This window comes from Benincasa hispida, chromosome 6 (genome assembly GCF_009727055.1).
Source record: "Benincasa hispida cultivar B227 chromosome 6, ASM972705v1, whole genome shotgun sequence".
In the NCBI taxonomy this organism is placed as follows: domain Eukaryota; kingdom Viridiplantae; phylum Streptophyta; class Magnoliopsida; order Cucurbitales; family Cucurbitaceae; genus Benincasa; species Benincasa hispida.
The window spans coordinates 16,259,751-16,284,886 of NC_052354.1; the positions used below are offsets into that span (position 1 = coordinate 16,259,751).

The 25,136-nt window shown below is 32.3% G+C and overlaps 2 protein-coding genes and 1 non-coding gene across 4 annotated transcripts; 2 read left to right on the top strand and 1 right to left on the bottom strand.

Annotated features, from left to right (window-relative positions):
* Nucleotides 1-6,182: 6,182 nt before the first annotated feature.
* Nucleotides 6,183-8,386, top strand: LOC120079856 (60S ribosomal protein L23a). Its single transcript, XM_039034289.1, has 4 exons — nt 6,183-6,295; nt 6,498-6,542; nt 7,467-7,830; nt 8,138-8,386. Exons 2-4 carry the CDS (start codon nt 6,530-6,532, stop codon nt 8,220-8,222), a joined length of 462 nt encoding a protein of 153 aa, XP_038890217.1. The 5' UTR covers nt 6,183-6,295; nt 6,498-6,529; the 3' UTR covers nt 8,223-8,386.
* A 354-nt stretch (nt 8,387-8,740) lies between these two features.
* LOC120079855 (psbP-like protein 1, chloroplastic) lies at nt 8,741-12,336 on the bottom strand. Of its 2 annotated transcripts, none has more exons than XM_039034287.1 (8): nt 12,166-12,336; nt 11,928-12,064; nt 10,954-11,030; nt 10,699-10,781; nt 10,450-10,572; nt 10,301-10,372; nt 9,410-9,506; nt 8,741-9,107 (listed from the first exon to the last, which is right to left on the bottom strand). In XM_039034287.1, the coding sequence occupies exons 1-8, from the start codon at nt 12,226-12,228 to the stop codon at nt 9,004-9,006; spliced, it is 756 nt and encodes a 251-aa protein (XP_038890215.1). In that variant the 5' UTR covers nt 12,229-12,336; the 3' UTR covers nt 8,741-9,003. The 2 variants fall into 2 exon arrangements, with proteins under 2 accessions (XP_038890215.1, XP_038890216.1); XM_039034288.1 differs by having other exon boundaries at nt 10,954-11,034; nt 11,959-12,064; nt 12,166-12,331.
* A 1,625-nt stretch (nt 12,337-13,961) lies between these two features.
* LOC120080649 lies at nt 13,962-14,114 on the top strand. Its single transcript, XR_005482601.1, has one exon. It is a non-coding gene; the product is annotated as a U12 minor spliceosomal RNA (small nuclear RNA).
* Nucleotides 14,115-25,136: the final 11,022 nt, after the last annotated feature.

A 25,136-nucleotide genomic window follows, 5' to 3' on the forward strand; every position in this document is an offset into this window, starting at 1 on the left:
TACCCCCGATATTACGTCTTGTTCCTTAAACTCCAACTGATCCTCTAATGAACAATTAGTTTATGATCTAATCACTAAACTGAATCACTCTCGAGCCAGTGAAAGGGTGGGACCCCTTGTTCAAGACCTGGATATAGTACTTAAGAGAACAACCTTTCTTTTATCCCTAAATCGGGTAGGCATGAATTCCATCTTGCACCTTATGTCCCTAACTATCTACCCGGTCTTACCCCTGAAATGAGATGCTTATTGAGCCGGCACTATTGAGCCAACCCTCACCCATGCAAATCTACGGATAATCCTGAATAAAAAAGAGTTCATAGTTAGCTCAGGATTAAGATCGAGTTACCTAGGTCATCTAAGCAAAATAGTCATTATTAAACAGTAAACAACGTTATAAAATAAGAGTGACTTATTTCTTGGTCCGATCTTATGTAAACTCATTGCATAGGATGCCCCTACTCCTCATGTCAATACATGAACGAATCTAGATCACTTCGTTTGTAGTATCTTTACAACAACTTGTAACAGCTACAGAGTATGCCACATCAAATAATATTACCATAATAAGGTATCCAACCTTAATCATATACTATAGACTATTTTGGCTATTTACTTGAACTTAATCTATCTTTATGTCTCTAATAAAGTTCAAGTATTCATATAATAGCCATGAATCTTAGTTTATTGGATTTAGACTTTATGAATGCAATTAATAGATTCAATAACAACTTTATTGAATAAATGTTAAATAATATCTTTATTGATAATAAAATATGTTCAACTTTACAAATTGCGAGTTTTAGGACATACAACCCAATAATACCTAACATTAATATAATGTATATGATGCATTATAATATAAAGTTTAGCGAGAGAAATAAATATTTGAATATGATTCAAGTATTATCTATATAAATATGATTCATATAAAAACTATAGGTTATATTATATGTGATATAATATAAACTATAGGTTATATGTTATATTTGATATAACATATGGTTTAATATAATATATATTATTATTAAAATTAAGCTTTGAATTTTGAAATTTTAAAAAGGGGAATGAATACTCTATATCCATAATACTTCCACTTACTCTAGATAAGATGCCACATATTCCGTAGACCCGAACTTTTCAGGTGACCCTTAAGTACTTTAACCGTGAGAGCCTTCATAAATTGATCAACAATATTGTGCTCCGAAGCAATCTTCGTGATGATCACATCTCCTCGTTGCACAATTTTTCATATGAGATAATAGTTGTGCTCAATATGCTTTCCTCTTTTGTAGCTTCGAGACTCTTTAGAGTTTTCCACAACACCATTATTGTCACAATAAAGGGTGATTGACATTGACATGTTTGGAATCATTTCTAAGTCTGTAAAAAAACTTTTTGAGTCAGACAACTTTTTTAGCAGCTTCACAAGTAGCTACATACTCTGCCTCCATGGTAGAGTCAACAATACAACCTATGTGTGTATGTGTAATTGACATCAACATGTTTGGAACCACTTCCAAGTTTATCAAAAACTTCCTAAGTGAGACAACTTCTGGCTTCACAAGCTTGTGTGTATGTGTGTGTGCACACACTTATCTTTTGATATCTATACCCATTTCTAATTCAAGGAAGGAAAGATAATATTAAAACAAACAATGATCTCATCTATCTTTCTTAGTGAGGGGTTCATAGAGGTTTTCATGGACCTTACATGGGCTTCAGCTCAATTGTTTATTAAAATATATTTGTTTTGGCTTCGATTTTATGTATCCTCAATTAGTAAATTCAACTACTAGTTTAAATTTGAAATAATCCATAGCATTCAAATTTCACACTTAACTTTTGATATATAGGACTCACTTCTAATTCAAGGAAGGAAAGATGATATTAAAACAAATAATGATCTCATTTATCTTTCTTACTAAGGGATTCATAGAGGATTTCATAGGCTACATGGGCTTGGGCTAAAGTTGGGATTGGACCCAATCTTTTTTTATGGCCCAAATTTCAGCCATGGGTTTGAATTAGATTGGACTTTGAACCAAAATGACTTTAATTACTTGGTATTATCCAAATTATAATTTTAGGTCCAATCAGACCTCTAGCCAAATTTATCTTTTGTGATTTAGGCTTGATCATTGTTGAATTTGATAAGCTTATAATTGTGCTCAAATGTCTAGAAATGAGACACATAACATTTTTTTTAGTTTTATAATTACTTATTTCTAAATTTTAATCTTGGCACAATAATTCTTAATTGATTCTAACTTTAATAAAATTTCTTCAACAATAAATGCCCTTGAAATTTTATGCGCACACATGTGGTGGTTGATTCTCGGAAGTATTGAGATTTGAGTAATAATTTCAACTTCATTTATCAAAATATGAATTTTTCCCATATTTGAGTTTGAATTTTGCATATTTCACACGTTTTCATGCCAATTAACCAAGATATGAATTTTAGTCCAAGATTGATTTTCTTATTTGGCATAAAATTTTGAATTGAACTTAAGTGGAATTCATGCTCTACTTGATTCCAACTTCAATATGGAGTAATTGAATTTTGAGTGGAAGTAAGCATTATACATGAGTTTTCTGCTTTCGTCGTGACCATACTCAATCTTTGAAAAATTGAGGAGTGAGTAGTTGAAGGCTTAATACAATTGAAGATAGAAGCTCTTTTCTTGATTTCTTTTGTCGACTTCTTCAATGTTAATATAATATGAACTTGTGGGGTTTCATTCTTATATATGTGAAGAAATTTTCTAAAGTAAAACTCCTTCGATGTCATCGGTTGCGCGAGATTGAGAAAAGTTGTTCTTCCTTTCACGTTTCAGTTTTCTTGGATTTTGTTTTCTTTGATGTATATTATTTCTTTGAGTGTTGAGCATAACTCTTGAACAAGATGTTCTTATTCCTTTAAACGAGTTATAAAATTCGAACCACCATCTTCATCAATGATAGGTTCAATCACACGTTTAGATTTATTTTTTGGCACCTCATGCTGAAACCAAACAGATACAGGTTCCAAGGTTCCAAATTGGAGTAAGCACGCTTCTTGATGATGGAGTTGACTACAACATATTTGACTGCATTTGTTTGTTGTTACTGCAATTTGATTTGATTAAGCTATTTCATCGAGATCCAACTCAAATTTTCCTTATTTAGTTAATCTTAGAATAATACATTTCTCCAATGGATGACTGATACTTCGATGACACTTACAATATTGGGAATTATTGACTTTCTGCATCTCTTCCAGTCATTTAGACTCTAGGAAGTTGAATAAGCCATGTTTTCAGTAGTTGTTCTAACGTATTAAGAATTTCTGAATTAGGAAAAAGGATAAAACTTTTTATTGTTTTTCCTTCAATGTTAAGTGGTGTATTTCATATTTTTTTATCTTTTTTTTCCCGTCTTCTTGTTTTTTCTTTGGAAGTTGACTTAAGAGGGGTGTATTGACAACCGCAGAGTCGCAGACTCTTTTAAGTCACACATTTACATCATTTTCTTCATTATTTATGTTAGGGATTGAAAGGTTTTTGTCTCATCGACTAGCAATACTTAGTTCCATATTATGGGTTTGAGTTGCTAGTTCTTAAAAGGTGCGAGGCTTTATACCTTAAAGAATGTAAAGAAGTCCCAAATGCATGCCTTGAATGCATATCTCAATCGCAAATAATATAGTGAGGCGATCTTTTGCAATCCAGACTTGTGGCTCTCTAGAAATTTATGTAGTCGATAACAAGTTCACCTTTTTGTTACTTGGCATTGGTAAGCTTGAACATATTGACCATTCGTAATATAAACAATTTAGAATTTGTTTTCGAGTTGCTTCTAACTGCAATACCAATTGTAGGTGTATATCAGCATGCAACAGAAGCAATAAGGATCAATAAGCATTCTAATTCATCAAATTTGGCTGTAAATAAAGCATGCTCATACAATAATAAGAGGGTTGCATGTCATACCTTTGTAGAACCTCTTGAATCACAATTCTCAGCTGCAAATCTTCTCCAAATCTCTCTGTAAACCACATCAAAATCTTCCCTACTATTCTCTTGGAGTATTAGATTGAGTTGTGAGACTCAAAATAAGCTTGAATGAAAAGAACTTGGAAAAGAACTCACAACACCATCCACTTGAAGAACACTTTCTTCAACACTTTTTTTTTTGTAAAAATTCAACTAATGCATGCCTCAATTCCATTTCTATCTTTTTTATTTATTGCAGGACATTCATGCAAAGAAGAAGGCTGCATGAGATGCAGTTCATGCTTGGAGTATTGAAGTTAGAGTCAAGTAGATGTTAAGTGAGCTAATTGGTTGATAGTGGAGAAATCCAACATTTCCAACATTTGTGTTTTCTAATTTTCTAGTTTCAAATTGATTTCAAGATCAATTTAATTTAATTTTTTTATTAATTTTACAAAATTAATTTCATAAATCATTTTTCTAATAAAATTAATAATAAATAATCAATTAAACATTTTAATTAATTCTAATTAATTTAATATCCAATTGAGTCAACTCTAGATCAGTGTACTGGTCAAAAGGGGGGTTGTGCCGCTCTGCTTTTCGATCGATACACTTTCAATGTTTGAATGAATTGTTTGACTAATAAGTCTCATCGTGTTCCAACATTTTCATACGTTTCGATGACATGAGCAACAAGTTGCTTTGGATTGCTCTTCCCGTCAAAATATTGAAACTTAGTTAGCCGGTATCTATTTGACAATCCTAAATCATCAATCCTCTTTATATATGGTTTAGAATACAAGAGAGAACTTTGAGAATGACTGCCATATTGAGCTCCGAAAGAGTTTGTAATCATATCCTAGAATTGTTGGACAAACAATAAAACAATTGAAGTTAAATGTTGTGATTGGTTTTCTTGCAGGATAGTCTTCCCTTTGTCATTATTCTTGGCTACAAGGGTATGACTTGATTCAACAACATCATGACTTTCAAAGTCATTCTTCAGAGATGCGATTTCATAATCTCTCTCCCATTGCCTTCATCAACAAGTTAACCTTCTTTTCAATATGCTTTATTCAATCTCTAAAAATGGATACGGTTGCTTTAGTTTCATGTCCCAATCGGGTTTTCCTATAGTTGGCTCATTGGGGCGAAACTCTAGAACCTAAAATGAGGGGTTACACTTACAAGAATTGTTAAGGTTGTTAACAAATTCTGGACCAAACAATGATGACTGTTAGTTGTAGTGACAAGGTGTTGTTTCTATCTAATGGTTGAGAATGTCTCATTTCAATGAAGGGGCACAACCATCATTTCTTCATCTGTACCCACGTCAACCATCATGACTGACATCACATTTTGGCTTGATTGTTCAGAAGATGAACTAGATTTGTTTAATAAGGGATTATCACTCCCCACTTTTTACTTGTTCTATCACTTACTCTCATATATTCTTTGCAATCTCATGGATTTGCTCCCTTTTCAGATTATTAAAGTTCCTCAGAGCGATCACGAGTAATTGGTCCTGTGTAAGTGTTACTTGAAGTTTTTGAAGCGTTGTCTTTAGATGTCAATTTGTTCTATTAGCTTAAAAATAAACCAATTGTCACAAATTAATAAACATGGAAGGAAAATAAATAAAATTATAATAACAACAAATACAAGAGAAAGTAGAAAAATATACCAAAAAATAATAAAAAGAAGAAGATAGAAGAGGTTGGGACTAAAGACTTTTGAGATGAGTTTTCGATACAAATCTTTTTGGGACAAATGGGTATATGAAATGTCCATTATGCCCTTGAGTGAAAACCAATTTATTGGTGAAAATGTACATATTATCTCTTCAAAAGATAAAGATAAGTAAAATTATAATATTTCAATATGTTTCAAATCAACCACATAATTATAATATGTTTTTTTTTTCTAAAAAGAATATTAATAAAAAAAATTTCCGTTATAGATAGGTCCTCACAAAGAAAATGAATACCTTACTAATTAAGTCATATACGTCCGAGTACTATTTTGTAAATGTACATTATAAAATACATATCAAAGAAAGAAAATAAAATTTAAAGTTAAAAAATGCATTTTTTGAAATAAAGTGAGACTTAAAATAAACCATTTTAGAAGTTGATGTATTATTATATGTTAAAGTTGAATTAATTTTAAAATTTGTGGGCAAAAATGATATTCAATTTAAATTATTTTCCGCGTGTACTTTATACACACGTATATCTCTATAAAACCCTAATATATAAGCGCATCATCTTCTCCCCTGCGGAAACCTAGCTTTCCGATAGCAGCTGTTCGTCTGGGTAAGATTGCTTCACTCTCCTCTCAAAACTCTCAACCTATGTTCTTTGTCCCTTCTATTTAGGGTTAGGGTTAGGGTTAGGGTTTACATGCGTTACCATTAGTTCGATTCGTAGCTTGAGATTTCATTCCCGTTTCACTTGGAAATTGGTTGTAGCTCTCTACATTCATTGATATCTGTGTTCGTTTTTCGATCATCAACAGGTCGGAGTAGCGATTAGGTAGAGGGCTCTGCAATGGCTCCAAAAGGTAAGCTTATCAATTTATACATCTAACGATTAATTGATTACACATTTATGCACAGGGCATTCAAATTCCTTTCCGTGTTATTTCATTTCTCATGACTTCGGTTCGGTATTTAATCGGTGTAATCATTAAACAGTCGCGATTTGGTTCTTTAGACTCAGTTGTTTAAAACAAACTGAGTTAAAATTTCAGAGAAAAAGATGTAATTAAAACAAAATTACAAGATCTGAATAATCTGTTTAGAGTTTTATCCGCTGGCTACTAACTTGTAATCTACGGTCGAAAGATTTGCTTGAATGTCTCAGGTCCACTACTTTTATTTTTTATTTTTTGGTCTCAGTTGTTTGGTCTGGCGAGCCCATATTGCTAAATAGCTTGTATAAGGTCAAAAGTAGAAAATGGTGATTATGAGGTTATTATTGGTGTGGATATCATTTTTATGAACTGTGTTAGAAGGCTCGTAGAATTTGTAGAAGATAGGCGTTTTACATTAGGGTAGGTATGTGAGATAATTAATACTGTTATGCGGTTAGTGATTTGGATGTATGCCTGTGACGTGGTGAAGTAAGTTTGATTTCATTTGATAAATTAGTATTATGTATTGTGATTCGATCTTGTTTGGGTTGATCATGTTTTGACATCTTGATTTTTAATGTTCACTTCATTTATTTATGTAACTTTGCCAAGTTCCAGCTCTGATATCTTTCCAATTCTGAAAAGCATCGTTTGTAAACGCCGTAACTTTCAAATGAAATACTACGTCTGGATGGGAGAATTTGGCTCAATTTATTTGAATTTGGGTGACAATTTTCTTTATTGTATGTATCTAAGACTTGATTCAAGAACACTTTCACAAACAAAGTAATTTGATAATGGATTAGTTTTAAGTGAATAAACTAATCAGTCTTGATACTCTCTTCCCTTCAGCTGACAGCACCAAGAAGGCCGACCCTAAGGCTCAAGCCTTGAAAACTGCCAAGGCAGTAAAATCGGGCCCAACGTTTAAGAAGAAAGCCAAGAAGATCAGGACATCTGTCACATTTCACCGTCCAAAAACCTTGAAGAAGGAAAGAAATCCTAAGTATCCACGCATCAGTGTTACACCATGGAACAAATTGGACCAGTATCAGATTCTTAAATACCCTTTGACTACTGAGTCTGCAATGAAGAAGATCGAGGATAATAATACTTTGGTTTTCATTGTGGACATTCGTGCTGATAAGAAAAAGATCAAGGATGCCGTGAAAAAAATGTATGACATCCAGACCAAGAAAGTGAACACATTGATCAGGTAATCTTAGTCAAACACTCCTATAGTTTCTTCTTAGAATATTGATTCGTACTGTTAGATGTGATCTCAATTTAAACTAACTATTATCTTTGACTGAAATGATCCAACATCTTGTGGATATTTCTTGTGCAATCCAATAAATGATTAGGCTGTCCTATTTTATCAGTCACACCTTTCTGTGCCAACTTATCTATAAACTTGAGCACTTTAATTATGATCATGAAACGTTTATTTATGTCATGGTTTTATGCGTATTTACTGCACTGTGATACACACCCTGACAACGGGCTTCATACAACAAATGCAGGCCTGATGGAACCAAGAAGGCATATGTCCGGCTGACTCCAGATTACGATGCTTTGGATGTTGCAAACAAGATTGGAATCATCTAAGATACAAACATTTGTTTTTATTTGAGAAAATTGATTTATCTTTTTGCAATGACAATTTTGATTTATGGAATGACCTCTATTTTCTCCAGCAAATTGGTATGATGTTTTTTACTAAGCTGCTGCAACGTTGTTGACTTGTGAATGGTAGGATTTGTGCTTGAATATTTTAGAAGTCTGCATTTCTTTAGCTTAAATTACTCCACTCCTTTCCATTTACAATACAATCTAGAGATTTTTTGCATCTTGATTGCAACTAAACCTGCTAGTTTTACTCTTTGAACTAAGAAATTTTAACCAACTTTTCTGTATTTCCAGTCGGGTACGTTAATTTTAGTAACTTTGAGATTTTGGTTTTCTTCCTTGAACCTTAGGGATATGTTCTTTAACCATTTTCAATAGCAGGAGTTTTGTATTTTCTTAATATGTCAATGAGTATCTCTTCATACAGAATAATTATACAAAGAAAATAATTATAGACTGTCATTATGCCGATAAAGCTAATTGGTGTCGTTGCATTATTTTAATTTGTCAATAAATCTTTTCATACAAAAGAATTGAACAAGCAAAACAATTGACTGTCATTATGCCGATGAAGCTATTTGGTGTCTTTGCATTCTTTTACATAGTCATCCATAAATACAAGGGGCTTCGTTGAAAATAACTGAAGGGCAAAAGGTGTGATAAGGTAGTGAAGTTTAGTTCTAAACAACTTGGGAGAATCAAAATGGCGTTGGGAATTGGAATGAATAATGGTAAATTTGTTGTTCATTGGGGAGTCTCATCAAACGTTTGAAATTGTGAAGGAATCAACAACTGTGCGCAATTTATCTTTCATTTTCTCCCACCTCCTTTCATTTGCTCCTGTTGTCAAAGTGTAGAATTTTCCTGTCATACAAGAACGACAGATATAATCGACATTAAAAATGTTAAAACAAAGAAGAAAAAGAGAAAAAAAAAAAGAAAAAAAGAAAAACATGTTTGTTAGTAAAGTAAAGTTACTTTGAGGATCTGTACGATACTACGAGTTTAAATGTCATTTTGATTATATGGTTTGACAGTTAAATAAGACAAATAAAATTGTCCTAAAATACAATTTGTTGGACAGGCCCAATGGACTGGGATGGAATGGAACAAGGAAAACTCAAGTTCCCCAGCAACAGTAAAATAAGACTAACGAAGTTCCGTACCATTGGCAACAACAATCGTGCTAAGAGCATGGCGAGTGTAGTTTGGAGCTTGAGCTACAAACTCAAATGTGTAATATGCTTTTCCATTCACGTCATGCTGTATCATTCAACAAAAACCAATCAGCATAGCAGAGGTGAAAATGTTACCATCTTTTATGTTGTGGTTGGGGTGGGGGTTAGCGTAACAAATATGTTTTTCATTGTAATTCTGAAGTTAGAAAAATTGTACAGCCACATAAGCTTGAAAAGTCAGAAAAATTTGAACTGATGCAAGCGGCCTCATTGGAATGGGTTGTATCATCAACTTTTGTAGCCATGAGTTTGGACTAAAGGGATGAACCAATGAATTTCACTTACAGATTGCACAAATGAATTGCTTTTTACTTTTGGGTGTATTTTTCTTTTTAGATGATTGATTTACAATGTTGCTAAGTGACAATTGTGGACAATTTTGGGTGTCAAACTTTTGAACGTGAAAGCAAGTTAATAAGTAGCATATTGGTAAAATGTAATTCAAAGCATATCACCTACAGAAAAATGAAGGTAAGATGGCCAAGAAGAAGAGATGCACACGGCCTCATTGGAATGGGTTGTATTATCAATATTTGTAGCCATGAGTTTGGACTAAAGGGATGAACCAATGGATTTCACTTACAGATTGCACAAATGAATTGGTTTTACATTTGGGTGTATTTTTCATTTTAGATGATTGATTTACAATGTTGCTAAGGGACAATTGTGGAAAAATATCCCAAAGAACCTTCCACTGTAGTGTTGAGTGATGCTTGTGCATTAGATTTAATGGGTAAGTTCATTTGCAGCTACTATTTATTTCACTCCATAATTACTAGTACGATAAAATCTCAGCCAAGAGTATATAAATGGGCAAACCTCTGATGCTTCAATTAACTTCGTTCTTTGATTAGAAGGAGCCAGAACCTTCTTTATCAAAGTTTCTGCAACCTGAACGATAAGATACTGAAGTTACCTAAAAATTAAATTACCAACTTAATGCATTATTCTAACAGTTTAATGCTAACCTGTTGAGGGGACCCAAAATCTCGAATATCTTCCTTGCTGGTTGGAATCATATTGACACTGACACTTTCTAATGGTTCAATTACATCTTTGAATACCTTATCTTGACCATCAATGACTACTTCCTGCTCTCTCCTCGAGTGAAAAAAGACATTAAAACTTGCATCGTGTGCGAAGTCGTTAAATTTAGAGTGTATTGTGTGTGCAAAAGTAAGGAGTGAAGAAAACAAAAAGCTGAACAATTACTGTACCTGCCACCCAAATGGATAAACGAATGAGTAACCATCTTTCTTGTCTGAAACTGATAGAAACCCTTTCTTTGTTTCTGCAGCAACTGAGCAATATCAAGCGGGTACCCTTAGGATATCATCATCCTTCATTTTGGAAGAAAGAAATACAGTGCACGCTAGAGGTGCTAATTTCAGACTTGAACTTCTTGAAAAGAAGCAACAAAGATGAAAGAGAAACGTAAGTTATTCATAAGTAAGAAGAGAGATAGATCTTACATGACATAGAATTCATGTCTGCTAGAGAAATCCAAGTTATAAAAGCACTGCCAGCTAGCAGCTGGCGTCTCCCAAGTCTATCTGCCAAAAGACAGAGCAACTATTGAACAATGAAATTCTTTGCTTCTAAAGCTGATAAGAATTAAGTGAGATCCTCCATGGGAAGAGATCAAAAGCAGCATAAAAATGCTTGAATTGTGATAAAATTATACACGCCAGAAAATGCCATTTAAGTTTGGAGAAACAGTACACGGTAAGCTAGCAAGAACACAATCCATAATGCAATTTAAGTTAAGAATTGAAGAAACAGTACATGATAAACTAGCAAAGAAAACCATCCATAGTACCCCATCACGACTGAGGTAATTTTCCTTGAAGCAGAATTTCTTTTCCACACATATAACAACCTTCATCCTTAACCAAATGGCAATATGGGATTAAAATCTCTAGCCATCATCTGCTTCCATGTTCTTAGTGTCGTGGTTGTTGTGCTTGGACACAACGCAATCAACTTATTCTTACATTAGTTTGAACTAATGTCTCTTCTAAAACAATAATTCAGACTAGTTTGAGATTAATTTGCTATTACCAGTCCACATAATGAGTTTCTAATCATGACAATGAGGAAACTGATATTCAACCCCTTGGTTCACACAACAAAATCCATATGGTGCATTAATTATTTAAGTAATATCGTTTCTAGGGTAATGAGACTCTGTAATACCATGGTACCTACAGATTTGTATCCTACATATCTCATTTCGTTTCAATCTCCATTCAATTTACTACTTTGCTATGTGGTTTCTTCCTAGTAGTTCAATGTATCAGTATGTTCTAAAACCTTCTACACTCTCAATTTACTTGCGCCAATTCATCTCGATACTTAAGACAGTCACTGAATAGCATGCACATTCAACTAACTCGCAAAATCAAGCTAAAAGCCAGTATAATCACTACTCTAATTCAAGTGACACCTAATTTTCCATCTCAATTCGGTAAAGTGACCTTCAGAACTGCACCCATGGGCATTAATCGAAGATCCGTGTGCTTGCTCAGCCCTGAGAAGAAATGAAACCCCTGCTCTGCAACAAACAAATCTTCCATGGAGTTTCTGCATGCGGAAAAAGAAAAACAAGTGATCGTTAATCAGAAAAGGGGAAGGGGAGAAAAGAGAAGCCAAATTTTGGAAAGATTTTGGAAGGAATTGTGAACCTGGGGAAGAGAATTGACGAAGAGGGAGTTTTGGAGAGAGGGTGAGCAATGCAGAGAAGCCATTGAAGGTCCCTTTGCTTGTGCTTCGTTAATGAGTGATGACCTTATCTTTTGGTGTTGTCATTGGATTTTGCCTATCCGTTGTCTTCGCGGGCTCCCTCAGCCACATTTCTTGCGTCGGCCCCTCACCCATTTTTTTTACCCATTTTCCCCCACTATTTCTTCAATTTATATATCGCTCCTAAAAATTTGAGAAAGTTTTTAAACTAAATAACAAAATTTATTAATGATATCTAAAAAGCATGGATACTTTAATTTCGCTAGCGTGTCCATATCCTACGTGTCAGATATTTGGGTATTTTCGACACTTGTTAGTACAATAAATGTGTTAGATATTAGTGGTGCAAAATCAAAATAGGATTAACATTCGGTATATATGCATCAAACACTTCTTACGTATACTAACTCAAACATATATGATAAAAATAATAAAATTTGAGAGAAAAATACATCAAACTATTTTTTAAGCATAAAAATGAATAAACTCGTTAACTTTAAATTTCCTTCTTATTTAAATATGATATATAGTTTACAAGCGATATGTTTTAATAAATATGTCTTTGCCATGTCCGTGTCTTAAATTTTTAAAAGATAACACGCCACCGTGTCGGTGTCGTATCGTATTTACATCTCGTATCAGGTTCTATGCTTCTTAAAGTGATATACTCTACCATTGAAGTATTTTGAATGTTGTCTTTACATGACAAAAAAAAAAAAAAAAGAAATTTCATACTAAAATGATTGGATTTTAGAGGATTTCATAAGGTTTAGAGGCTGATAATTTTGTTTGGCGAGGTAAATTACTTATTTAGTTTTGTCATATTCTAGTTTTCAATTGATAGATCACAATTAGTTTTATGATTTATAAAAATATTATCAAACACACTTAACAATTATTTAATTTGTAGTCCAATTTATGAATACGGTATTAAACATGAAATACAATCCTATTTTTTATTGAATCAATTGTTCATAAATTTATATTTTCAAACCGCCTAGGAAAATACCTATGTTTTTCATTTCACATTTTTTTTCTCTCTCTCGTTTTGTTTTCATTTTTTCCAAACATGATAGAAGAAATCATTTATAAATAACTCCTCCAAATGTTAAACTTAGCCTAGTTCAATGGTAATTGACATGACTTTCATCTCTAAAAGTTGGAGGTTCGATCTTCCATTTTCACAATTAGTCGTACTAAAAAAATCTTATCCTCTAAAATACATAATAAATATCTCACATAATTTTTTTTAAGATTAATAATGTTTTTTGGTAAAATATTTACATTTTAATTAAAAAAAATTAGAGAACAAGAAACGACAAATAGTTACCAAATGTGTTTTTTTTTTTTTTTTGGTTTTTAGTACAACAATTAGAAAAATAAAATGGAGGATCAAACCTCTAATCTTTATAGTAAAAGATCATGTCAATTACATTGAACTATTTACTTTATAAAATTAACTAATATATTAAATATCAAATTAAATTATATGAGAACTTAAAGCTTTAAGTATCTCTTCTAAGAGATTTCTAAAATAAAAAAAGAATATCAAACATTTCAATTGAAAATTGAGACACAATAACAAAGTCTTGGAACCATTAAAAGTTTAATGATAGGTATGTTTCAGAAAGACTCACTAAAATAGGTTAAAGTAAGATAAAGAAATCCCACATCGAAGAGGCGGAAAAAGAGACTTGGGGCGTGGGCTATAAATAGAACATTGGCGGACAAGATCAAATTGCCTTAAACTAATGAGTAAGGAAAACAAAGTGGCCGGGGGGATCCGGCCGCAGCGCTTACGATGATTTTGCGCATTAATTTGTGGAGGGGTTAAAGGCCGGCCGATTGTTGACGCTGCTTACTTTGCAGAACTCTTTCGTGCTGGCCTCCCAGTTTACCCACCCCCAATTTTAGTTCTAAATGCTTTTTGGGTTAAATTTACTTACAACATTCTTGAATTCTTAATTTCTTAATAATTTAGTTCTTCAAATTAATTAGAAACGTATATTCTATACTTTAATGTACATATATATATTTTTTGTGGTATATGAAGTTTACATTATTTGTTAAGATTGTTATTTTTCCAAAGTTCAGGAAAATATGTTGATCTTAATTTTTTTTATCTTTATTGTTGTCAATTCTCAGTATCAAAATGAAATTTGTAGATAGGAGATAGAAGAGCCGTTTTCTTTTGTTTATTTGAAAATTGCAGAGAACATTTCTTTCAATTATTTTCACAGAAGTGATTTAAATTTTTAACTATTTTTTATTATTAAATTATTTGATAATTTTTTAAAAAAATGATTGGATAAATTAGAATGATAATTTTTTTTAAAAAAATAATAAATTAGAATTTGAAAATAGACAATAACAAATGTGATGTGGGGGCTTTAGAGGAAAGGGATTCCCGTGAAATTCTCCATTTCTTCCGGAAGCAGATGATTATTCCATGAATCGAGAAATTCTCCGATTAATCGGACGATTATCTCTCTTGCAATCCCTGTGAATTTTTTATTAATTAAATCTCTTCATATTTGTCCTGAAGGAATTAATGTTGATCTTTAGAATTAGCAAATCCATGCAAGTCTTTGAAGATGACTCCATTTTATGAAATTTCTGATAGAAAAAAATGCGGATTTTTTTCCCCCAAGACCCTATTTATCTCTTCGGATTTCAAGAAATAGGTTTTCCATCTATAGTAAGGCATTCAAATAATTTAAATTAAAGCAATTGTATGTTGGACTCGGACCTCATATGACATGATAGATCAATAATTTTTTTTAGAAAGTCATGCTTAGTGTTTCACGGTAGAGAAAAATTATTGAGAGATGTTATCACCTGGATTTTAGAACGAATTCATGTTGATATATATGGACTTATTAACTCATCAAGTGGACCATTTAAATATTTTATGGTATTAACCGACGCATCCAGATAGTCATACGTGTACTTATTATTAAAGTCAAAATCTTGCATTTGTAAAATTAGTTACTCAAATAATTAAGTTAAGAGCATAATTTACTGATCATACAATTAAAGACCATTCATCTCGATAATGTTGGTGAATTTTCGTCCCAAACTTTTGATAATTATTGTATGTTAATTAAGATAAGTGTTGAACATACTGTAACTCATATTCATATACAAAACAATTTAGCAGAATCATTCATAAGACGTTTGCAGTTAATTACTAGACCATTGCTTATGAGAGCTAAGCTTTCTACATCTGTATGGGACAAAGATGGAACCGAAATCATGTAGTTATTGACAACATTTTTGTATATAATGTTACTCTTGATGTTATATCTAAAAATAAGGTTTCTGAACCAAAATCTGTTGAAGAATGTCAACATAGAAAAGATTGGTTTCAGTGGAAAGAAGCAATCGAGGAAGAATTAAACTCACTTTCAAAACATAGGTTTTTTGATTAGTAGTTTGAACACCATAAGATGTAAACTTGTGGAATACATTTGTGAGAAAAAAATGAAAATAATGTGGTCACAAGATGTAAAGTAAACTAGTTGCATAAAGTTTTTCACAAAGACCTAGTATTGATTATGAGGAGATGTATTCTTCGGTGGTGGATGCGATTACATTAAGATATTTAATTGATATGACCGTGTATGAAATCTGGACATACATCCTATGGATGTAATCACAACATATTTATATGAATTTCTTGATAATGATATTTATATGATAATCCCAGAAGAATTTAAGATACTTGAAACATATAAATCAAATTTTCGGGAATTGTATTCAATAAAGTTACAGAGATCCTTATATGGATTGAAACAATCCGGACGAATGTGGTACAATTACCTGAGTGGATATTTGTTGAAAAAAGATATCAAAATAATCCAATATGTCCATTTTTTTTATAAAGAAATTACAGTCAGGATTTGCTATTATAACTGTATATGTTGATGATTTAAATATAACTGGAACTCTTGAAGAGCTTTCAAAGGCAATAGAATATCTTAAGAAAGAATTTGAGATGAAAGATCTCGGAAAAATAAAATTTTTCCTTGACTTGCAAATTGAGCATTTAACGGATGAGATATTAACACATCAGTCAACTTATACAAGAAAAGTTTTGAAAAGATTTTATATAGACAAAACACATCCATTGAACATTCCAATGGAAGTTTGTTCCTTAGATGTGAGGAAAGATATATTTTGACTCGAAATGATAATGAAGAACTTCTTGGTCTTGAAGTACCATATCTAGTGCAAATGGTGAACTTATGTATCTTGTTAACAATACAAGGCTAGATATTACATTTTTAGTAAATTTATTAGCAAAATATAGCTTTTCTCCAACTAAAAGACATTGGAACAAAATTAAACATATACTCCATTATCTCTAAGGAACGATTGATATGAGTTTGTTTTATTCAAATAAATCAAAATTTCATTTAGTTGGTTATGCAGATTCTGGATATTTATTTGATCCACACAAAGCTAGATCTCAAACAAGTTACCTATTCACATGTGGAGGAACTGCTATACCATTGCTATCAATAAAACATACCATAACAACCACTTGCTCAAATCATGCTGAAATTCTTGCAATTTACAAGGCTAGTCGAGAATGTGTATGACAAGATCAATGACTCAGCACATTTGTGGAACATGTGATTTGTCTTCTAGTAAAAATATTCCAACAATATTATATGATGACAACACAACATGCATATCACAAATCAAATGAGGATATATTAAAAGAGATAGAACAAAACGTATTTCACCAAAGCTTTTTTACACTCACGATCTTGAAGAAAATGATGACATCGCTATACAACAAATTTGTTCAAAAGATAACTTGGCGGACTTATTTACAAAGTCATTACCTACAACAACCAATGAAAAATTGGTGCACAACACTGGAATACGACGACTTGGAGATCTCAAGCGATGTTTCCATGAGGGGGAGTAAATATACTATATTCTTTTTTAAGAGTATTAGATTATATGAAATATGTACTTTTTTCCTTCTCTGGGATTTTTTCCCAATTGGTTTATTCAAGTAAGGTTTTAACGAGACATATTCTACATATATATAATGGACATCTAAGGAGGAGTATTATAAATATCATAGAAAATAAATGACCATTAAATGCTCATGCTTAGTGTCCATTGACCATGTCATGCCCCCATTTTCCAAAGTGTTGTCCATGTGTCTTGTAAATACTCATTCTTAGTATCCATGTAATCTACCTTCTACTTGTCAAATTATCTATAGATAGTGGCATTTGATGGATTTTGAAAGACATACATTAGGCAAATTCAAAAAAATTTGAAGAAAGTGGAGAAATCCATAATTTATTATTTTATTTACTTTTGTTATTTATTTTATTTTATATATTTATAGATATTATGTTTAACTTATTTTAATATCTATTTATTCCATATATTTATATTATATTTATTTATTTCAATGTTATATTTTATTGACATTCATATTCACATTGTGCTTCTCAAATTCAATAACAGTATCTATTAACTTTTAACTTTTACACGTTAGTTAAAATTAAGATGTGATTCTGATAGATTATTAAATAATTCATTTTACCAAACAAGGAAGGTAGTTAAGATTTTCCCATAATAGTTTTTTACAATTTCAAACGCAATCCCAAATGGAAAATTTCAGGAAATGATCCAAATCTCAAAAACTTTTCTATGGATGACCTTTTCCTAAAATCTTATATATGATTGACCTTTTGCCCTTGTGAAATACCAAATTTACCCCCAATTTAAAAAACTCTTCAAACTGCGCTACGAAGCATCGTTCACCCCACTTTCTCACTTACATCTTCTCTCATTATGCGATTTTAACTCTTGTTCTTGTTTTTGCTCTTGTACCTGACTCGTTGCCTTTCATCTTCATTCGAACATCTGACCACTTCTCACTGGTCGTTTGTACACATTTTCCGCCATCGTCTATCTCTAAAAGGTATGTGACTCTTCTCTTTGAATGCATGTTGATATTTGTTTAGGATTCTTGCCGATCGTTTAGGGTTCGCAAAGGGTCCATGCCTACCATTTGTTAAACGGACTCTCAGTTTTTGTTAAATGATGTGTATTTGTTCTTAAGAGATCACTTAGATAATCCTAGGCGAGCATTTAGTATTCTTTAAACAATCAATTAGTTGTTTGTTACATGATCATTTAGGTATTTGCAATGCGATTGTTTAGTTGTTTGTTACGCGATCGTTTAGGTATTTATAATGTGATTGTTTAGTTGTTTCTTACGATTGTTTAGTTGTTCGTTGTTCGATCGTTTTGTTTTACATTATGTGATTTAGTTACACGATTATTTAGATATTTGTAATGCAATTGTTTAGTTGTTTGTTACGTGATCGTTTAGGTGTTTGTAATGTGATTGTTTAGTTATTTGTTATGCGATCGTTTAGTTGTTTGTTATTCGATCGTTTTGTTTTATGTTATGCGATCGTTTAGTTATTTGTTATGCGATCATTCAGTTTTTATTATGTGATTGTTCGCTTATTGTGGTAATGTATGCGTTTGTTACAGGTTGCTAAGATGACCATCCCTGCTGAGAAATATTTTCCTACTATAGTTTCTTGCCAAGTCCACAAAACTGCATCCGTTATTAAGAATAAGTTAACAGAATAGCAGATGAGAATGTTTAGGACAATGACCTTTGGTCCACTGTTGGACGTAGATCTTGTATTTAATGGGAAATTTTTTCACCATTTTTTGTTGAGGGAGGTAACGGATGTGAACCCAGACATTATATCATTTGTTGGGGAAAAAGGTCACATTCTCCTAAGATGATTTTAATCTGATAACTAGGTTGTGGTTGGCCAAGGAAATTGTAGAAAGAGAAACAAGCGGTGAAAGACTGCGACAACTCATTTTTGGACCGAAGGACCCAAATGATAAGGATAGTTCTTGCAAGAACGTGAAGGATGCATTCTACAGGCGATGAAGATGCCGTCAAGGTTGCATAGGCATTATTCATCGAAACAGTAATGATTAGAAAAGACAAAAAAACCCAATTTGATGTGAAGATATTTGGGATTATTGATGACCTTGAAGTCTTTAGACATTATGACTGGTCGTCCATCTTTTTCAAACGTACCTTGCATAGCATAAAGACTATCATAAGCAAGAAGAAGGAGGCATATGAGACAAAGAAAGCAGAAAATGCTCATCATGCCTCATATTATTGTATAAAGGGATTTGCACTTGCATTCCAGGTATGTACTTTCGTTTCCATTTCACTTTAATCTGTTTGTTAATACTATATGCGTAAAAAAAGTTCCCATATTATAGGTTTGTGCTTACGAAATTTTATCCATGTCAAGTAAGTTCATAGCTGAAGGAACTCTATGAGGAGAACCTTTGTGCGGAAGCAAGATTATCCCAAATCCATTTTTTATTGAATGTAAGTTTTACAGTAAATTAAGAACAGGATAAGCATTTAAATAAAATATAGCATGAATTAATAAAAGAAAACTTGGAGTTTCAGAAACCCTTACCTTTGAAGACTATTCTTCAAGAATCCCTCGAACAAGTCACGAACGGATCTCCTTCTCCAAAAAGGACATCACCAAATGGAGCCTCTTGTTTTCTCCTTATAGATTGAGAATAGCATGAGGTGTGGACTCTGCCTTAAGGTTTTGGAAGAGGGAAGAAGACAGAGAGGATGTGAAGAACTTTGCTTCTTTTTTCGTTTTTCCAGAGAGAACTATTCTCTCAGTGTTTCATGGAGGAAGATGAATTAGCACCATCATTTTTCTCTGACCCCTCTCATCACGTATTTTCTGAGAGAAATTAGGGGGAGGGAGTTATAACTAGGGATGTTCATTTACCCCGTGGGGTTGGGATCCGCCCCGAACGGAGTGGAAAATCCTCGATTAAATGGGGAATGGGGGAGGGAACGAGGATAGTTTTTCCTCGTTGGCTAAACGGGGATGGGAACGAGGATTATATTCCCCGTCCCCATCCCCCCCTCCCCCAAATATATTATATAATAATAATTACTTATATATTATTACTACTACTTACTATATTATCTAACTCATATTCTTTACATAAACAAAAATATGTTATAATAATAATAATAATGATTATAGTTATCTATATACTTTTACAGAATTGTGGAGTGTGAAAAGTTAGTTATTGTTCTATTTTCATTTCAACATTTCCTACTTTAATACATTTCTAAATGTTTTAAACATTAAGACATTCTTACCTTAAACACATAAATGTTGTTAGTATTTTAAAGTAAAAGCTTGACTATGATATTATAATATTTAAATTTTAACTTTTAGAAATAGTTTTCATATGAAATTATTTACAATGTTTCTTTGAAATGAAAAATTTATTTGAGAATAATCATTTATATGTAGTGTAATAATTCTACTTTTCTCTTAGAGAATAAACAAAATGGCTAGAAAATGAATATATTAAGAAAAAAACAAGATCGGAGAATTCTGTTCCCAGGTGAGGACCCTATCCCCACGAATTCCCGCAGGAATCCGCGGCCTGATACTATTAGGGGAATTTCCAGGGATGGGAAAGAAAATAGGGGCCCCGTCCGTGGATAGTCTCTAGTATGTAACTCCCCTTTAAATTTTAATTTTAATATTAATTTAATAAAATTAATTAATAAATAATTATTACCAACAAACTTTATTATATGTAATTAATTATAATATTATATCCCATATTAACACTAATCTATAGTTACATATTGTATCAAATACAATATAACCTATAATAATTTTTCTCTCAACCATACAGACATTTAATATAAAATCACATTTATAACTAACTCACTTATATGAATCTATTCTATAATGATATTTGGATCATATCCAAATATTTAATTCCTCTCAACTTATTTATGGTATTTAATATAAATCATATTTATATTAAATTTAATTACATAAATCTCATTCATATAATTAGTATTTGAATCATATTCAAATTGCTCTCATATTACCTTATATTATAATGTATCAAATACATTATATTAATTATATCACATATATAATTAATTTCCTCAATTAATTTGGACACTTCAAATTAATCCAAAAATAATTCTCAATTAAATTCCTGTTGAGCTACAGAGAAGATCTTATGCACCTGTAGATTGAAGCTTCAATGGTACTTGGATAATTAATTAAACTCTTTAATTAAATTACCCAACATCCGTTAACTGCTGATCATTCCACTAAAGATCGACAGCTGCACTCTTCACACTACAGATAAATTTCTGTGTCCATTGGATATAACCAATCAACAATGCGATGACCCTTCAAAAATTACTCGTAAGTACAGCTGGACCAAAATTATTGTTTTGCCCATGTAGTTACATCTAACTCCTTAAATACCATTGGTCACTCTAATGAACAATAATTCATAGTCCAACTATGTCCAAGTCCCTCTTGGCCAGGAGAGGGTGTGGCCACTATGTTCAAGCCCTGGAATCAGCTCTTATGGGAGCAATTTATCTACTTGCCCTTGCATCGGGGAAGGAGTGAATTTTGTCTCGTGTAGTTATGTTCCCAGCTCCCTAGTCAGACGAATCCCTAAAATGGTAGGCTTATTGAGTTGGAAATCTGACCATTCTCACCCATACAAATCAAAGGACTGCCTTTATGAGCAGGAGTTTACAACTCACTTAGGATTCGGGTCATGTCACCTATGGTCATCCTAGTGAAATGTAGGTCTCTATTATTCATAACGTTATATAACGAGATTAATCATTTCGTGGTCTGGTCTTATACAAACTCTTTATATAGGATATTCCCGCTCACATGTCTATACATGAATGATCAGGATCAGATCATTTGTAGCATGTTACAACATTTGTAACACCTACAAAGTGAGCCATATCCATAGTGTCACAAGGATAAGGCACCTAGCCTTATCCATCTTACAGACCATTTAGGTTATTATTTAAACAAGATCCACTTGTGTGTCTCTACATACTTATTTAAATTACATAAAATAACCAAGGATCTTAGTTTATTGGATTGAGTATATACTTATAAAATAACACTTATTTTATTAACAACAATATATTTATACAATGTTTACAAACTACGAGATTACAAGAAGATTTAGTGTAAAACCTAAACCTTAACTACTTTAAGTAAGAGTAAGTAATGAGATGTTTCTTAATGAGCTAAATGAAACCATGTATTAGGAAGGCTGGAAGATGGAAGCAAGAAGAAATAGGCTCTTGGGTAGCTAAGTGTAAAAGTAGGACAAAACCTGGCTAGGCTAAGGAAGGTCAAGCTTGATGATGGAATGCATAATAAGCATATGAATTAGACCATGCCATCTAGTGAGGTGTAGTGCTGAAGTAATATTGTGAGTGAAGTTAGCAAAAGGAAATTTGCTAAATCCTAGCCCTTCATCACCAATAGTGGGCCAGGTGGCATAAGGAGGGTTCATGCTGGATTTTGGGCGGTAATATAAGTAAGAAGGTCGAATTCATTGGGTCGGTTTGGACAAACTACTTAGGCTATTTGTGTAATTTCAGTGGCATTTGAAAGCTCTATGTGTCTATTTTATGTGGCTGTGCTCTGGAAGGAAAACTCGCTGGAATAAGGTCAGAGGGGCAAAATAAATACGATGGGTTCGTTTCTCGGGTGAATCTAGGCCATTAGTGAAGAATTGGGGCTCCAGGACGAATTACAAAGTGTTTTGAGCTAAACATTTGAGTAATATTGTTAACTCATTTATAAACAACTTTGTAGAATGAAACTTTTTAAGATGAGGCTTGGAAATCGAGTTATATAATTTTGAAGTTCGAACTAGAAATTATTGAACAAGTAGGCAGCTGCTTAAATTGGGGCCAATGATGAAGTTTTGAATCTCTAGATTAAATAACGAGGAATTTTGAGCTGAGCTTTTAAGGTAATGTTGCTAACTCAATTCTAAACATGTTTGTAGAAGGAAGTTTTTTCAAAAGAGGGCTGAATTTTGAGTTATAAATTTTTGAATTTGTAACAGAGGATCTGTGCATAAATAGACAACTGCTTGGGAGGAACAAGCAAATAGCTCATTTGGAGAAGGAGGATCTCGCTTATGAAGGCAATCTCGCTAACTTTGTGTTGTGGATCTCGCTCTAGAAGGGAATCTCGCTAGAAATTGAGCTGAGTATCGCTGGTAAGGGAGTATCGCTAGGAAAAGCTTGATCTCGCTCATGAGGAGAATCTCGCTAGTAAAGCTGTCTTTGATGATGAAATTTCCATTAGTAAATGAACTATTTGAGGTATTTTGCTAAGAATTCTAAGTGGTTTAACTGAGAATTACATACTTTCAGGCCAAGAAGAGCTAGGAGAGGTGTATTATGTTCCCGGCTATCTACTTAGTCTTACTCCTGAAATGGGAGGGGTATTAAATCGGTGCTGTTAAACCAACCCTCACCTATGCAAATCTAAGGATAATCCCGAATAAACAGGAGTTCATAGTTAGCTCAGGATTAAGATCGAGTTACCTAGGTCATCTAAGTGAAATAGTCAGTCTTAAACAGTAAACAACGTTATAAAATAAGAGTGTCTTATTTCTTGGTTCAATCTTATGCAAACTCATTGCATAGAACGCCCTTACTCCTCATGTCATTACATGAATGAATCAGGGTCACTTTGTGTGTAGTACCTTTACAACAACTTGTAACAGCTACAGAGTAGGCTGCATCCAATAGTGTTACCAGAATAAGGCACCCAACCTTAATCATATACTATAGACCATTTTGGTTATTTACTCGAACTTGATCCATTTCTATGTCTCTATATAAAGTTCAAGTATTCATATAATAGTCATGGATCTTAGTTTATTGGATTTAGATTTTATGAATGTAATTAATAGATTCAATATCTTTATTGAAGAAATATTGAATAACATCTTTTATTGATAATAGAATATATTTAATTTTACAAACTGCGAGTTTTAGGACATAAAATCCAACACAAGCTTTGTAGTAGACCTCCACAAAAGTCTTCTCTACTAATCTCAGACCTTGGATTGAGTGATGGAATTCTAATTGAGAGGGAATTTGGATTGGATTGGAGGGTTAGACAGAAACCAATTTCTCATGCCTCAAATTCAAATGAATTCTAAGGTATTTAATCAAATTAAACATGAAAAATCAATTAACTAACTATTTGACACTTCAAATATCACCAAATTAGTGGGCTAGGTGTTCAATTTGGGGAAAATCCACTATGTATTTTAAAAAAACAATTTTTCAATTTTAATTTTATTTAAAATTTTCAATCATAATTAAATTAAATACAATCTAAATTCAATTTCTGAAATTGAAATTGATTTAATTTATTAAATAAATAATTAAACAAATCTAATTAATTAAATAATAATGATTTAAATTCAAATATTAATTTGATAAAAATACTTAATTCACACATGAATCCATATTCATGTAATCAATATTTAAATCATTATTTAAATATACTGAACTCTCTAAATACGTTTAATTTTAGTAAATTTAAAAGTTAATTACATCGAATATAATTATTCAAACCCTAATTTGAATTTGAACATTTCAAATTCACTAAATATTCTAATCTAAGGTTTAATCATTTTACGAGCTAGTAGAGAGACCTAATGGACCTACAGATCATGAACTTCAACGATTTGAGATTAATTGCCTAATTCTTTAAACTAAATTAATCAATATTCATTAACTACCAAGACATACCACTATAGCTCAGTAGTTGCACTCTCCTAGTCCTCACTGTAGATATATTTTTTTTTCACTTGATTTAACCATAATCAGTTAGTCGATCCTTCACAGATCATTCATATTTATAGTTAGGTCAAAATTACCATTTACCCCTGTAATACATCTTGCTTCTTAAATCTCCATTAATCCTCTATTGAAAAATTGGATTATCGTCCAACCAAT

What these genes read in the sequence shown, in the direction of transcription:
- LOC120079856 (XM_039034289.1), top strand. An exon ending in AAAGTGAACACATTGATCAG is followed by an intron (nt 7,831 to 8,137) that starts GTAATCTTAGTC and finishes CAACAAATGCAG; the next exon opens with GCCTGATGGAACCAAGAAGG.
- LOC120079855 (XM_039034287.1), bottom strand. Translation starts at nt 12,228, where the DNA reads ATGGCTTCTCTGCATTGCTCACCCTCTCTCCAAAACTCCCTCTTCGTC. An exon ending in TCGTCAATTCTCTTCCCCAG is followed by an intron (nt 12,065 to 12,165) that starts GTTCACAATTCC and finishes TTCCGCATGCAG; the next exon opens with AAACTCCATGGAAGATTTGT. An exon ending in ATTTTGGGTCCCCTCAACAG is followed by an intron (nt 10,373 to 10,449) that starts GTTAGCATTAAA and finishes CTTATCGTTCAG; the next exon opens with GTTGCAGAAACTTTGATAAA.